This window comes from Canis lupus, chromosome 12 (genome assembly GCF_048164855.1).
Source record: "Canis lupus baileyi chromosome 12, mCanLup2.hap1, whole genome shotgun sequence".
Lineage (NCBI taxonomy): Eukaryota > Metazoa > Chordata > Mammalia > Carnivora > Canidae > Canis > Canis lupus.
The window spans coordinates 63,063,053-63,078,283 of NC_132849.1; the positions used below are offsets into that span (position 1 = coordinate 63,063,053).

Below are 15,231 nucleotides of genomic sequence, written 5' to 3' on the forward strand. Positions count from 1 at the left end.
TCAGCGCGTAGGGTCTGGGACCACAGGTGCCCCCAGCACCGTGTCACCCCACACCCCACCGACTCCACCCACCCGGTCCTTTGCACGCCTCCTCGTCTGCTTGCACACCTGCTTATCTGTACACCTCCATCACTGCTTGCACGCCTCCTCAACTGCTTGCACACGCCCACGACGTTAGGCACACCTCCAACACTGTTTGCACCTCTCCATGACTGCGCCACCCCTCCAGACTTTCTTGCACACCCTCTCAATTGCATGTATATGTGTAGCGCTCACAAATGACCTCTGCTGCAGGTGAGGCTGCAGAGGGTCTGGGCCAGTTTTCATGCACGTGACCACCCCGCTACGTGCCGTTCCCAGGACGCACGGGGCTTCCTGGAGGGCAAGGCGCCCTCTCTGCGCCCTGGCTCATGACACGGTGTCAGATTCCTCTCGGATCCCCGCACCCCCCCTCCCCTGTGGACCTGTGGGAGCCGGAGCACCAGCTGTGCCTCTTGGGCAGATGGCGGAGGGGCTGAGAAGAGCCGGGTGGCGGGGCCGAGGGGCGGCAGGTACCTTTCTCTCCCGTGGGGCCGACTCTTCCAGGCCGTCCGGGTGCGCCTTTGTCTCCCTTCTCTCCGGCATCCCCTGTGGAAGAAGTCAGCGCGTTTAGGAGCTCCTCTGAGCCCGGATCCAGTGCGATGTGTGGAGGAGCCGCAGCAGGCCAGCCGGGCCCCGGAGATCTCCTGTCTCCTCCTGACCGCTCCCGTCCCCAGGCGCTTCCAGCCCTCTTCCCACCTCCATCACCGAGGGCTCCGGGGCTTCCTGCCCCAAATCTGCATCGGGACTCTGCTTCCGGGCCCTCCTCACCCCTCCAGGGACGAGGTGTCCCTCCAGTGATCCCTCTGGGCTAGCTTGCCCACTGGCGCACAGCGCTCCCTGAACCCCCCCCCCCCCCCCGCCTGCCCTGCTGCCCCTCCGCCCTCACGGCAGCATGAGGAGAGCAGGGGGCTCGGGGATGCCCCATGGCCAGGTGTTGCCCTGGCCTCCCGCCCCGCATCTGGCTGATGCACCTGGAGGGTATTAACAGGTGCTCACATCGGCATCCCCTGGTCCCTGCAGCACGCCCCCCCTCCCCACTGCAGCACACGGAGCCACGGAACTCGGGTTCGCTGCCAGGTGTGTCCTCTCAGCCGAGCTGCACGCCCCCCAGGCTTTATCGCGCAGCCACCTGCTAGTCCCAACCTGTCGCTTATCTCATTCAGAACTGAAACGGGGACTCGCGCTGCTTGTCTCCTGATAGCCCACACCTGGCACGCCACACCCCGACCTGATGGCTTCCCCGGGGATGAGTCCCTCCTGCGACTTTCCCAGTTCTGGCCGACACACCGATTGTCCCGGACGGCAAGCCCTGGGCATGGCAGTCACTCTGCCTCCCTCATCAGCGAAGCCTCCGCCCGGCTCTGTGATATACGATGGGCCCAGTCCCTGTCCCGCCCGTGTTCTGTCCCAGGCGGGCCGCCCTGGGGCTCGTGCAGCTCTGGGGACCGTCCTCACTCGGCTCACGCAGGACTGATGTTTGCACAACGTGGAGACACTGAAGAAGCAGGGCAGAGTGTGGCGGGGGCAGAGCTGGGAGGCCCAAGGGCAGACACCAAGTTCCCCCCACCCTCCCCTTCCCCCCAACTCGAACCCACACCAGAGCCGTCTTCCTAAAACACAGATCCGAGTACGTTACGTCCCTTCTCAAAACCACTAACAGGCGGAAAGTGGTTACAAATGACGTCCCGTCCTGAAAGCCGTCCTCCGTGGGTCTCCTCCTGGAGCCCAGGTGTTCACGGCCACCTCCTCACCTGAGTCTCCAGGTTGCTCCTCCTGGGCCCCTCGCCGCTGACTCTTGTCTCCAGTGACCAGGACCTTTTCCCCATCACAGGGCTCGTCTGCCTCCCCGCCGGGCCGCCCCCCGCCCCGCGAGAGCACACGGGTGCCCCCCGCCCCGGTACGCGCAGCGCTGCCAACATCTAGGAATTCAGCTCCCTGCGATCCTCCCCAGGCGCTCACACTTGGTGAGGGCCTTCGCCGGCGTTGCAGATCCCCCAGTGAGATTCCCACAACTGATCGTGGGGCCGAAGGAGGGGACAGTCCATAAAAACTTAAGTAAACAAAGTGAAAAGGCAAAGTGAGTGCCAACAAAACCTAGAAGACCGGCTGGCGAGTCGCTGTCACCTTCGGCCACCGCCCTGAAGGCTCCATCCGGCCTCCCGTCGGAGGGTGGGCTGACACGTGCTTAGCGCACATTCGTGGCCCTTAAATCTCTGGGTACTTCACCTTTCTTAAAAAAGGAAATTATTACAACAGCAATGCTTGGAGACACGTGGATAGACCAGCGAGAAACACGAACAGAATGAGCTCGCCACGCACCACTCCTCTCCCTGAGGCAGGAAACAGGAAAACTACACCCTTAAAAACAGGACTTTCTAGGACTGTGACCTCACATGGCTTTTGTCTCTCTCAGATCATCAGAAAATCCCTCAAACACCATGCTCTGCTCCCCAAGATTCTGCTTCACGGACGATCTGTCGTACTGTCCCGCGCGTCTCGGCCAGTCCTGGGGGGCAGGCGCCCCGAGCTCCGCCGTGGTCCCTGTGGCGGGAGCGTCCAGAGAGCCTCCCTAGCGCCTGGGTGGCGTGAACGCCCCAGCCCCAAGGATGGGGTGCCCTGGGTCCTGGAAGACACCACATGGGTGTTACTGGAAGGAACTTGGGCGGGTCCCTCACTGTTCACACCCACACCCAGGGGGTGGGGGGCAGCGCAGGAGACCACAGGAGCCGTGGGTGGCAGGGTGCCTCTCGGGCCCGCTGTCTCCTAGCGAGCTGGGCCTCCTCCTTGGGGCCGAGCCCTACGTGTGCCTCTCAAGCACGAAGCTGCCTTCGAGCGCTGGTGGTAGTGGGCAGGGCCCGAGGGGGCTGTCGGCCGTGGGTCTCCAGGGACCTGCAGAGCGGTGGCCCTGCTGCAAGGACCCAGGACCGTATCGCCATAAGCCTCTCCCCCAGGACTTACACACGTTCTGTACTGTCTGCACAGGGAGCCCGATGTCCTCTCCCACGCTCTCCCCTTTACCAGGTGTTGATTTGGGACGGATTAGCCGTACACAGTTGGAAGGGACGAGGCATTTCTCTAGCGGGAGGGGCTAACATCCCACGAGTCCCGTTCATTCCCCCTCACTGACACACGGCCCTCTCCTCCCTCAAGGAAGCGAAGGACGCGTGGCCGGCGTTCACCCCTTGCTGCCTCCCTGCCGATCACGTGAAGACCCACGGCACAAAGCTTTCTGCCTGGATGGCATCTGGGCTCATTCTCGACCCAACAAGGAAGACACACGTCAGGTACTTGGTGCAGGTACTTGGATGTCTTTGTGGCCATTTGAGGGAGGGCCGTGGATGCTCCTGGCTCTCCGGCACCTGCGTCCACAGCGGACGTCACCCCATAGCAGGAGAGGAAGCAGCAAAGTCATGCCTCCGAGGAGAAGGTCCCCGGAGGCGTGTGTTAGTCAGGTCGCCTTGCTCCTGGGCCAGGAGGAGACTCCTGGGCCTCGCCCCCACACCCCACACACAGAATGGGACGCAGTGAGGTGACGGGCGGGCTAATGACATCACCCCACAACGTGTCCGTGAATTTAACGTTTACCTTGAACACACGCAACTTTTACTTGTCAACTATACCTCAGCCAAGCTGGAGAGAACAACAAGACACCCGATTGAAAGGACTTCAGGAAGCTTCTCGGGGCGCCTGGTGGCTCAGTTGGTTGAACGTCCGACTCTTGGTTTCAACTCAGGTCATGATCTCCGGCCTGAGCCCTGCGTCGGGCTCCACCCTCAGCACGGAGTCTGCTTGGGACTCTCTCTCCCTCTCTCTGCTCCTCCCCCCACCACGATCCTTCTCTCTCTCTATCTCTCTATCTCTCTCTCAAATACATAAATAAACCTTAAAAAAAAAAGGAAGTTTCACTACTGGAATTGTCCCACGGGTGTGGACAGACTATGGCCATCCAGACTAGGGGACAACACTGCTGATTTTTTCATCGCGGGGTCTGGAATGTACCCCTGCAGCCCCGAAACATCCCACGTGGCTTCTGCATGACCTGGGGCCCGTCCTGTTCACTTGCTGGAGGACAATGTCCTACACGGAGCAGGGTTCATAGAGGCCTCATCCTCTTCCAAGAAGCCCACTCCGGCCCGGCTCACTGAGGCCACCTGCCTGTCCGCCCCTGGCTGGAGCCTGTCCTCGCCGACCCCATCTGCCCTCACAAGGGCCTGGTCCCCGGGGATGTCCAGCTCCGTCCTTGGTGGCGGTCATTCTCATCATGGGTCGACGGCCCCTAGATGTAAGTCTGCTTCCTCCAAGGTCTCCTTATGGAGAATGCCGACGGCATTCCCGCAAAAGGCCCATTTGGCAGAGACCGGGCCCTGGGGCCGGGTCCTTGCAGTCGGAGCGGGAAGGGAAGGGCCACGTTTGGGGGCAGGGGAGGCAATCGGTGTGAGTCCTGAGCAGGACGCCCAAGCTCGCCAGCCCCCTGTGGGGCACCTGCCCTGTCCCTGTCTCAAGGCTTTTTAAATCCCTTTTGAACACGAGGCCCACACTTTGATCTTGACCTGGGCCCCTGGACTTGTGGAGCTGATCCTGCTTGGGAATCACAAGGTTTGGAATCTCTTGGGTGTGCTGCAGAGAAACCCGGGGAGATGCGGGTGTGCTACTTGCCCGCCGGCTGGTGCCCACCCCACGTCTGGTCTGCAGAGCAAGCTCCACCTGGAGGGAAATTATAGGCAAACCAACCAGAGAGAGCCTTTGGGTTTTTTTTTGTTTGTTTTTTAAAGAAAGAATTAAGAGCTCTCAGGAACGAGTGTAGGAGCCCTGGCTTCACAGCTCTATGACCCAATTTGGCAAACCGCTAAATGTCCTTCTCTGCAAAATGCGCCAGATGAGATCGTCTCATTCTGAAAGTCATTTGAGGCGGCGTGTGCGGTGCTTGGAACAAACGTCAGTGGCCCTTATGGGGTCCCTGTGGGCTGAGGCGCACACAAGCGGCTAGCTTCAGAATTACAGAACCCCTTGGCCAAAGGGAGTGTAGACATTACATAGTGCGGCCTTAATTTTGCAGACGGGGAAACTGAGGCACGCAGCGCTCAGACCCCGAGCTTTCAGCCGCACCAGCACTCAGGCCTCAGACACCCTCGGGAGGCCTGGTCCAGGTTACCTTTGAGTCCCGGGACGAGAATGTGCAGGGAGCAAGCGTCTTCCGCTGTCTGCTGAGGACATCCCAGTGGAAGCAGCCACAGGAAGGCCAGGCCGATCAGAGCCAGGTCCCTCTTCATCACGAGAACCTGCGGGACAGTGGCTCCTGCACGAAGGAAGGGGACACAGTGGCAGGAGCTTAAAAACCGGGGCCAGGGCACGGGCAGCTGTCGGGGCCTGTCTGTCCCTCGTGGGCCCGCCTTCGCCTCCCCTGCCCGGCCACCACCCTGGGGCCTCCATCCTGACGGCGGCCACCAATCCTCACCCCTGCTGCCCTGTGGCTGATACTCAGCACGCACGAAGGCCCACGTGTGGGCCTGTGGAAGCTATGACCCTACGCCCAGAACAGACGGCAGAGCCGCCCAGCTCCCCAGCACAGGCCGGGCCCCCGTGGCCCCGGGAGCCGTGCTCCGCGATCGCGTGTCTCCCGCGGCTTCCGAGCAGGACTGCGCACAGGTGTGTCCGTAACAGACGGTGTGCAGCATGCTTGGCCTCGAGCTTCCCAAGGCACCGGGTCCGTGCACCCCGTGCTGAGCCCCACCTGCTTTCCTCAGGGTTATGCTGCGGGGCTCACCCGTGTCGCCACGTACAGCCCTGGCTCGTCCATCCTCTGTCATTTAGCTCCAGTGGGAGTGCGACGGGGACAGAGCCAGAAGGCCCAGGAGGACACAGCTGGCCCCGAGTCGCCCCAGGGATGGGTGGCAGCCCCCAGAGACCCAGCACCTGAGACTTTGATGATCAAAGGTCAGCACATCGCTCCCATCTCACAGGTCAGGGGACCAAAGATGAGGGAAACAGCTTTAACCCACTGGTAGGTGGGAAGGTGGGGTCGGGCCTGGGCCCCCTGACGCACCTCACCTCTCCCTTTGGCTCCTGCCAGCCACCGGAGCACCGAGCACTGAGCACCTCCTCACGTCCTGAAGGCAGTGGGATTTTACACTGTGTTTATTCACACTTGATAGAGAAAGGAGCCGCTATTTCCTACCAAACATGGACACGTGGATCTCCTCTTATTCCCAAAATTGCCTCGAGGGCCGGGCTTCTCACTGGAACGGTGGATGGAGGCTGGACCCGGACCCCAGCACTCGGCCCACCTGCACCTGCACCCGCACCAGTGAGCCACGCCATGGAGAGGGAAAAAGGGATGAGCTTTGGCCCTTTCGACCTTCCCCGGTTGCTGGGCTTTGTGTCCCGTACTGGCAACTTGCTGTGGAAGCAGGTGACGTGAGCGCACCTGCAGCTGGGAAAGCGCCAGGGGCCCCGCAGGGTGCTGGAATGGGTGGGTGAGCAGGAGTTCACACCAGCCACACCTGGAGCATCATGTTCTCCTGCTACGGGTTTTCATGTTCCATGAGGGCTCTTCACGCCTAAGGCCCACGCGGGACTCCTGGGGCCAGTGCCTGGGACCCCGGCCGGTGCGGCTCACGGCCCTGCCATCCACCAGGGTCCTGAAATTCCTAACAGTCTCCGGACAGAGGAGCGGCCAGGCGTCTCGGCTAGTGTGTTCTAACTGTAGGGAACTTAGCTGCGGCCTGAGAAGCAAACGTTTGGGTTCTTTCCAGAATGTAGCTCTTTACAGTAATGATAATATAATGTAGGTCAGTTGTATCTCAATTTTGGGACGCCTGGGTGGCTCTGAAGTTGAGCATCTGCCTTCAGCTCAGGCTGCGACCCCGGGGTCCCTAGATCGAGTCCCCCATCGGACACCCCTGCATGAGGCCTGCTTCTCCCTCTGCCTGTGTCTCTGCCTCCCTCTGTGTGTCTCATGAATAAATAAATAAAATCTTTTTTAAAAATTGCATCTCAGTTTTTAAAAAGTCACAATAAACATTTGATCCACCTACATTTGAGCTCAAGCCTGTGGATTCTTGCTTCTTGGTATTTGTGGATGCAAATGGGGCTTGGATTTTTTAAACATCTCTGGTGTCAAAAGCTGACACGGGAGTTTGCAGCTAGAAGGGGTGCGGCAAGGGGCAAGCCCCTCCCTGCGGCCCTGGCCGCTCACCATCCCCGCATCTCCTGGTGAGCGCAGGCCAGGCCTGGGGGGAGCCCCTGCCTGGAGTCCTGGCTCTTCTCTGTCCTCCAGGGAGAGGAAGTCCGCTTGTAAACGGAGAAGCTACAGCCCCTCCAGGTCCTCTGTAAGAACCCTATCTCCATCTCCCAGCCAGAGACCAGGAGGTTCCCACCCTCCCTCCAGCGCAGGAAGCCAGAATTTCCCAGGGGAAATTCAGTTTGGAAAAATTAGTAGAACCTCATCGTAAGAATGAAATACTCCCTGTCTCTCAAATAAATAAAATCTTTAAAAAGAGAGAGAGAAAGAGAAAATGAAGTAGACAATTAAAAATAATGTGGCTTGAAAAAAATAAATAAAAAATAAAAATAATATGGCTTGGGGCACCTGGGTGGCTCAGCTGTTGAGCATCTGCCTTCAGCTCACGTCATGATCCCAGGACCCTGAGTCCCACATCGGGCTCCCTGCAGGGGGCGGGGGGGGGGCTGCTTCTCCCTCTGCCTGTGTCTCTGCCTCTCTGTCTCTTGTGATTAATAAAGAAAATCAGAAAGAAAGAAAGAAAGAAAGAAAGAAAGAAAGAAAGAAAGAAAGAAAGAAAGAAAGAAAGAAAGAAAGAAAGAAAGAGAGAGAGAGAGAGAGAGAAAGGAAGGAAGGAAGGAAGGAAGGAAGGAAGGAAGGAAGGAAGGAAGGAAGGAAAGAAGAAAGAAAGAAAGAAAGAAAGAAAGAAAGAAAGAAAGAAAGAAAGAAGAAAGAAAGAAAGAAAGAAAGAAAGAAAGAAAGAAAGAAAGAAAGAAAGAAAGAAAGAGAATGTGGCTTAATTTGCCAAACTTCTAATCCTAGGTTTTCATTGAGCACCTGCAGCAGGGCCCCCCACTTACAGCCAGGAGAGCCACACTGGAAGCCCCAGGGAGCTCCGCCAGCGGCAGCCCCGCCCGCCCAGGTGCTCACTTCCCGGTGACAAGGGCTCTCCCCAGGGCGCACCCGGACGGCGCCCACACAAGGAGGAAGAGGCCTTTCCCTAGAGGGAGCTTCCCGCAAACTGCCCGTCCTCTCAGGGGGCAGCCAGGTTTCTCAAGCCCGTGGATGAGCTGGACCCGCAGGGAAGGCCCCGGCTCGGCTCTGCCAGCAGGGATCGTGTCCCAGCAGATGGGAAGTCTGGTGGGGGCCGCGCGGGGCCTTCCCCGCGGTGGCTTTTAAATTCCTAAGTCCCCTCCCTCGGGCCTGGAACGAGGGCCAGTTGTGAGCGCCCGCTGGGCTGGTAGGAAGGGACCCATCCCTGGCTCTGGCCTCGGGGCCTGCTGAGCCCGATGGAGGTCCGGCCTTGGGTCCCCATCACGCGGTCCACGCAGCCCCACACACAGATGGCAGGCACAGCCTACCCCTGCTGCCCGGGGACGAGCCGCACGGCCACCTTCCACACCTTTCACACGGGGGTTCGGGCAAACGCTGCGCCCCCTCGGAGCCCTCCCCGGGCCTCGGGTAGCGGGCAGCCCTCACGCCCGGCCTGCGTCAGCCCGGGAAGTTCCCACCCGGAGCTCCTGAACTGATCAGACCTCGGAAGTCTAATGCCAGGTTCCTTTGGCCAATTGCACCCTCCGGGGGGACCCGAGAACAGACCCCACATGCGCCCTCCACCTGAGTCCTCGCCCTGGCCGCATCTGGAACCTCCCAGCCCAGCATATCCCCGCAGACTGACAGGGCCCCCCTGCTCCCCGAGGCGGCCAGGGCACCGGGCCAAGCGTCCCTACCTGCAGCGCACACCAGGCGGAGGGGGCGTCCTGACTGTCGGGGACCCACGGGGACACTGCGCCCCGGAGCCGCATGGCTGCTATTTAGGGAGGCCGCCGAGCCCCACGGGCGGCGAGCGTGGCCTGGGCTGTCAGGCTGCCCAGCAAATCAGCCTGGCGTCTGCTGTGTTATCTGCAAAGTGCTTCCTGTTTGAAATACATCCGCGGGCCTGCGGGAGGGCGGCGGGGGGTGTGGGAACCCTGAAGCAGCCGGGACGCCCTTGCAACTCTTCACCCCGAGCACCCCATCCCGACCCTGCTGTGGCTGTTCTGCTCTGCTCTTCTCCTTCTGAGAAAATAAGCATGAGGATGGTGGGAATTGAGGAAAGCGGGAGGAGCGATCATCACCACCCCGTGTCACTTCAGGCAGAACCACCTGTGGCTCACACGCTCCCTCCATGCGCCCCGTGCGGGGGTTCCACTTCAAGGCATTTGCTTCTCGTCCCCCGCCTGTCGAGATTGAGAGATTGAGCCCATGCGACGCCCAGACTCACTGCACCCCCAGGGTTTCGGGTTAACGCAGCGTCTCTCTGTGGTGGGCGGATCTGGCTTCTCTGTAGCCTGGCTCCTGCCCGGGGAGGGGAGGGGGCCTATTTTTTTTTTTAAAGATTTTATTTATTTATTCATTAGAAACACAGAGATAGAGAGAGGCAGAGACACAGGAGGGAGAAGCAGGCTCCATGCAGGGAGCCCGATGCAGGACTCGATCCCAGGACCCCAGGATCACGCCCTGGGCTGAAGGCAATGCTAAACCGCTGAGCCACCTGGGCTGCCCAGGGGAGGGGGCTTCTTTAAGAAAGATACACACATCTATCTTTCTTAAAAAGCTACGTTCAAAGCAGCGTTTTTATTTAGGCTGAAAACACAAGTCACGACATGACAAATTTTGTAAAAACTGTCAGACCCCACACAGGTCACAAAATCCATGGAAAAGAGTGGATTTTTTTTTTTTTTATTAAAACCACCTCATAGGGGTGCCTGGGGGGTTCAGTCGGTGAAGCGGCTGCCTTCGGCTCGGGTCATGATCCTGGGGTCCTGGGATCGAGTCCCGTGTCCCACACCCTGCTCAGCGAGGCGTCTGCTTCTCCCTCTGCCTCTGCCTGCTGTTCACCCTGTTAGGGCTCTGTCTCTCTCAAATAAATAAATAAAATCTAAAAAAAATTAAAAATTAAAAAAACACCTAATAGCATAAATAAATCTGAAACTTAGACCCAATGAGCCACTTCCTGAGAAAAACACAACCCACCACAATGGACCCAACATGAAACAGAGGACATAGTAGCCTCGTAACAATTAAGGGGATTGAATGTGTAACTTAAAAACTTTCAGGAAGGAAACTTCAGACCAGACGATCTCACAAGAGAATGCTACCAAACTTTTAAAGAAAAATTAACACCAGTTTTTACACACCTCTTCCAGGAGAAAGAAGAGGGAGGGACATTTACCAACTCACTTTATGAAGTTGGTATTACCCCAGTACCAAAACCAGAGACAGTACAAAAAAAAAATTATAGACCAATAACCCTCATGAGTGTAGATGCAAAAATCTTTATAATGTTAGCAATAGAATTGAGCAATATATAAAAAAAGAGTTATAAATTATAAGCAAATGGACTATTTGGGGGATGCAAGGCTGGGTCAATATTCAAAAGTTGACCAATGCAATCAACCATTCTTTGTTAGCACACACAAAAAATCATATGATCATATCAATAGGTACAGAAAAAGCATTTGACAAAATTCAACACCCCTTATGATAAAAAAAAACTCTGGAAAATAGGGATGCGGGTGCTTCCCCAGCTTGATGAAGAGCATCTATGTTAAAAACATACAATGAGGGATGCCTGAGGGTGGACCGAATGTCTACCCCCTAATATCAGGACCAGGCCAGGACATCCACTGGGACCACTTACTCAATGCAGTGCTGGGAGTCCCAGCTGGCGCAAAGAACACGCAAAGAACAGAGGAAGGGACAAAAGGCACACGGGTCTGAAAAACACAGAACAGCCCTTTGTTGCAGGTGACGTAACCGCCTGCTTGAGAATCCCAAAGAGTCTACACAAACCAGAACCAAGTAGGAGCTCGGTGAGGCTCAGAGCACAGCACGAACGTACAGAAATAAGCGTAGTTCTGCAAGCTACATGAACACTTAGGCTCTGCAATTAAAAATCATTTACAATCAGGCAGCCCGGGTGGCTCAGTGGTTTAGCGCTGCCTTCTGCCCAGGGCCTGATCCTGGAGACCCAGGATCGAGTCCCACGTCAGGCTCCCTGCATGGAGCCTGTTTCTCCCTCTACCTGTGTCTCTGCCTCTCTCTCTCTCTCTCATGAATAAATAAATAAAAATCTTTAAAAAAATCATTTACAATCACTCAAAGAAATGAAGTGCCTCGGGGTAAATCTAACAAAACATGTCAGGATCTAAGTGCTGAAACACCAGATGCCGACCAAGACAGTCACAGCAGCTCTCAGGAACCGAGAGACACGTCGTGCTCCCCAACAGGAAGGCTCAGCGTAGGGAAGACACCCATTCCCCCCACAGTGATCCACAAGCTCAACACCCCTCCTATTAAAATCCCAGTAAGAAATTTTATACAGCTAGAGACAGGATCATTTAAAATTCATATGAAGGGCAGCCCGCGTGGGCTTTAGCGCCGCCTTCAGCCCAGGGTGGGATCCTGGGGTCCCGGGATCGAGTCCCACGTCAGGCTCCCTGCATGGAGCCTGCTTCTCCATCTGCCTCTGCCTCTCTCTCTCTCTCTCTCTCTCTCTCTCTCTCTCTGTGTCTCATGAATAAATAAATAAAATCTTTAAAAAAATAAATAAAATTCATATGAAAAAGACAAAGGAAGCAGAACAGCTAAAAACAATTCTGAAATGAAGAATAACGTAGGAGGAATCCGTCTGCCCAGTTTCAAGGCTTTTATACAGTGGGATTGACCAGAAAACCCACACAAACATACCCAACCGATTTAAGGGTTTGTTTTTTTTATTGTGATAAAATACACGTACCATCTAACTTATCATCATATTCACTTCTGAGTGTGGAGTTCAGTGTAGCAAGTACATTCCTAATGTCTCATGGCCCCACCATCCATCTGCATGACTCTCTCCACCTTGTGTGGCTGAACCTCTGTCTCCACACCAACTCCCCACTACACCCCCACTGCAGCCCCTGGCCACAGCTACTTGACTTCCTGTGATTTTGACTACGCTAAGTATCTCATGTGATTGGAATCCAACAGGATTTGTCTTTTCGTGACCGGCTTATTTCACCAAGCATAACGTGTCAAGGTTCACCCGTGTTGGAGCTGGTGTCAGAACAGCTTAATGCACCTAAATCATAAGGAGTACAGCCCCAACTGCACTTCACCCTTAGCCTCACTCCCTGCTCAGGGCCATGTGGTGATGCTCTGGACATACTGTCACAGTGTGGGCCTGGGGGCGCAGGGCACTGGCTTCTGGGGGCAGGGGCAGGGATGCAGCTAAACATCCCACAGTGGACTGCACAGTTCCCACCACGACAATAACCAGGCTCCAAACGGCAAGAGTGCTCACACGGGAACCCCATAGCCATATCCCAAAGATGCCCCTGGCTACTCCAACGCCTCCTGACCCCAGGCCTGAGACAGCTGTTGTAACTGATCACGCACCACGTCGAGTGTTGCACCCCCTGGACCCAGGCTGAATGCCAGGGGGGTGAAGGCCCAGCGCCTGAGCACCCAGGTGACGGTGAGGACAGCTCAGTCCTCACAACCAGCCCGCCCTGCAGGGCACTAGTACTCCAGTTGGAGCTCAAGACACAGGGCCGGGAACAAGGGCATTTATTTGCCCGAGATCACACAGTTAGGGGGCATGCAGGGTCCACCTGTCTCCCCAGAGCTGTGCTTTCCAGGCTGCATGGAGCCAGCAGACGGGGAACCTACCTGTCCATCCTCTGGTCTCACAACTGACCTAGGGCACTGACTTTTTTTTTGTCCTGAATTGTTAAGGCCTTTTTTTTTTTAAGTGCTAAAATCCAATAATTACTCTCGGTTATAGAACAAGTGATAATATTATACTAACTTACCTGTCTCCAGTCGATTGTAAATTTGAACCATTTTCAACTAGAAATCATGTTTACACCCGCCTCGCAAATAAGCCCCGAAAACTCTGGAGAAACCAGTCGGTACTTCTGCCTGCAGCCCTTCTCTGGCTTCCTTCCCTCCCTCTTTCTCTCCTTCCCTGTTTTTTTCTTGAATGCACAGACCCACGCCGCTGGGCGCAGGCCTTTCCTGCGGAACCGTGACCCTCTCAGGCAGCCTGGCCGCCGCAGTGGGTCAGGATGAGAATCTGGCTCGGCTCCCGGGGACTGTTTACATTTCTCAGAGATAACGGAGAAATCTGCTCCCAAGAGCCAGATCAAGCCCACTTGTCTCTGGATGGGAATCTTCCCTGGAGGTCACCCAACCAGGCCTCCGTAGCTCTGGATACTTTGTCCCTGCGGACGTTAACCTCGGCCACCTCCTTCCTCCTGTCCAAAGGCCCCGTCTCTCCAGAGCTCCCTGACCGTGCAGAGCAGCACTTAGGCCTCCCTCCTGCAGGCGGGGCTCACGTATCCCATCCTCTCGAGTACATGGGTCCCCTGTGGACCCCGTCCCCAGACGGTCAGGGAGTCCCCCACAGGTCAGAGCCAGAGCTCGCGGCGCCCACCCGGAGATCCAGCTCTGGCCTCACCATAGAGCTCGCCAGCAAGCGAGCTGGATGTACATGCGAGCTGGAGCATGGATGTACATGCCCACGCGGGGAGGCTGTGACGTGCCAGTCATCTGATGACATCATACCAGGCAAGGTCATTAGCACACCCAGGATCACAGGGCCTCGAATGTGAGCGTGCACCAGAACCATCCAGACCTCTGAAAACAGACCGCTGGGCCCCCCACCCCAGACTTTCTGAGCCGGTAGGCTGGTGGCGGGACCTGGGCACTGCCGTTTCTCACCAGTTCCCGAGCTCTGCTGGGGCTGCTGGCCCAGGGACCAGGCTCTGGGGACCGCTGCTTCCGACACAGGGTCGCTACAAGGCCTTGAGTTGGGGTAAGCGCCTGACACGCGGGGACACTCACGAATCACGTGGTGCCTGTCCTGCACCTTCTCACACCCCACCCCCCGCCTTTTCAATCCTTGGTCACCCCACAAGACCACACACTCTTGCTCCCCCCCGGGACCAAAAACCAACAATTTAATGCCTGACAGCAGGAGGGCGGACCTGCCGGGACGTGGCACCCGTCTCCACAGCAACCCCCTTGGAGCAGTAGCAGCAGCCACGTAACCGCACCATCGGGCCCGTCATCGGGGTCAACAGTCAGTGAATAGATGTTGAGTTTGGGGGGAGTGGATTTTCGACTACGTAGAGGTCAGTGGCCCTAGCTGTGTTGTTCAAGTCAACGGTGTATTTTTCTCTTTCAACAGCAAGTTTACTAAGAAAAATTGTGGTGACGACGTTTAGCACATTAGTCTCCAAACTATTCCGTTGTGCACCCCGCAGTCGAGCAGGTCATCTCCAGTATGCGTGCGGCCACTAACATGTTATAGAATGCACGATAGTATGAGGAGCATGCACATGGTCATAAAAACAGAAGTTTTAAATGCGCAAAAGTAAATACTAATTTTAGTGAAAGCCATGTGATGGAATTTTTTAAAGCTTGGTTTAATGTCTTGTGATATAGCAACTTTAAAAAATGGTTCTTCATTTGATATTGGATTTTAATAAATATCACTGCTGAAGGATTCCTAAATAATAACACGTTCAGAACTTGCTTCAAAAATCTCCAGCAGGGGCGCCTGGGTGGCTCAGTGGCTGAGCATCTGCCTTCGGCTCAGCGTGACCCTGAGGCCCCAGGATTGAGTCCCGCATCGGGCTCCCCACAGGGAGCCTACTTCTCCCTCTGCCTGTTTCTCTGCATCTCTGTGTCTCTCATGAATAAATAATTTTTTTTTAATCTTCCAAAAAAAACCTCCAGCAAAACAAGGGGGTGGAAGCAGATTAAACACAATCCATAAAACAGCAGCAGCTTGAGCTGGATGACGGGCACATAGCTCATCACACGACTGTTACACTTGCGTAGGTGGATCAATGGATTCTCAGAAGACCCTTCAAGACATGAAAATGCAAGCATATCACGGG

At 56.2% G+C, this 15,231-nt stretch overlaps 1 protein-coding gene across 11 annotated transcripts in view; it reads right to left on the bottom strand.

Moving 5' to 3' along the window:
• COLEC11 (collectin subfamily member 11) overlaps positions 1-13,295 on the bottom strand; it is a 33,080-nt gene extending 19,785 nt beyond the window's left edge. For 2 of the 11 annotated variants that reach the window (XM_072771234.1, XM_072771228.1), the window contains exons 1-2: positions 13,138-13,293; positions 5,234-5,377 (exon numbers count right to left, since the gene is read on the bottom strand). In XM_072771234.1, coding sequence (XP_072627335.1) covers positions 5,234-5,377; positions 13,138-13,168 — 175 coding nt within the window. In that variant the 5' untranslated portion in view covers positions 13,169-13,293. Of the gene's footprint in view, positions 1-555; positions 628-5,233; positions 5,378-9,030; positions 9,360-13,137 lie in introns of those variants that run through there. The other 9 variants (XM_072771233.1, XM_072771231.1, XM_072771225.1 and 6 more) reach the window with 8 other exon arrangements.
• Between the last annotated feature and the right edge of the window lie 1,936 nt (positions 13,296-15,231).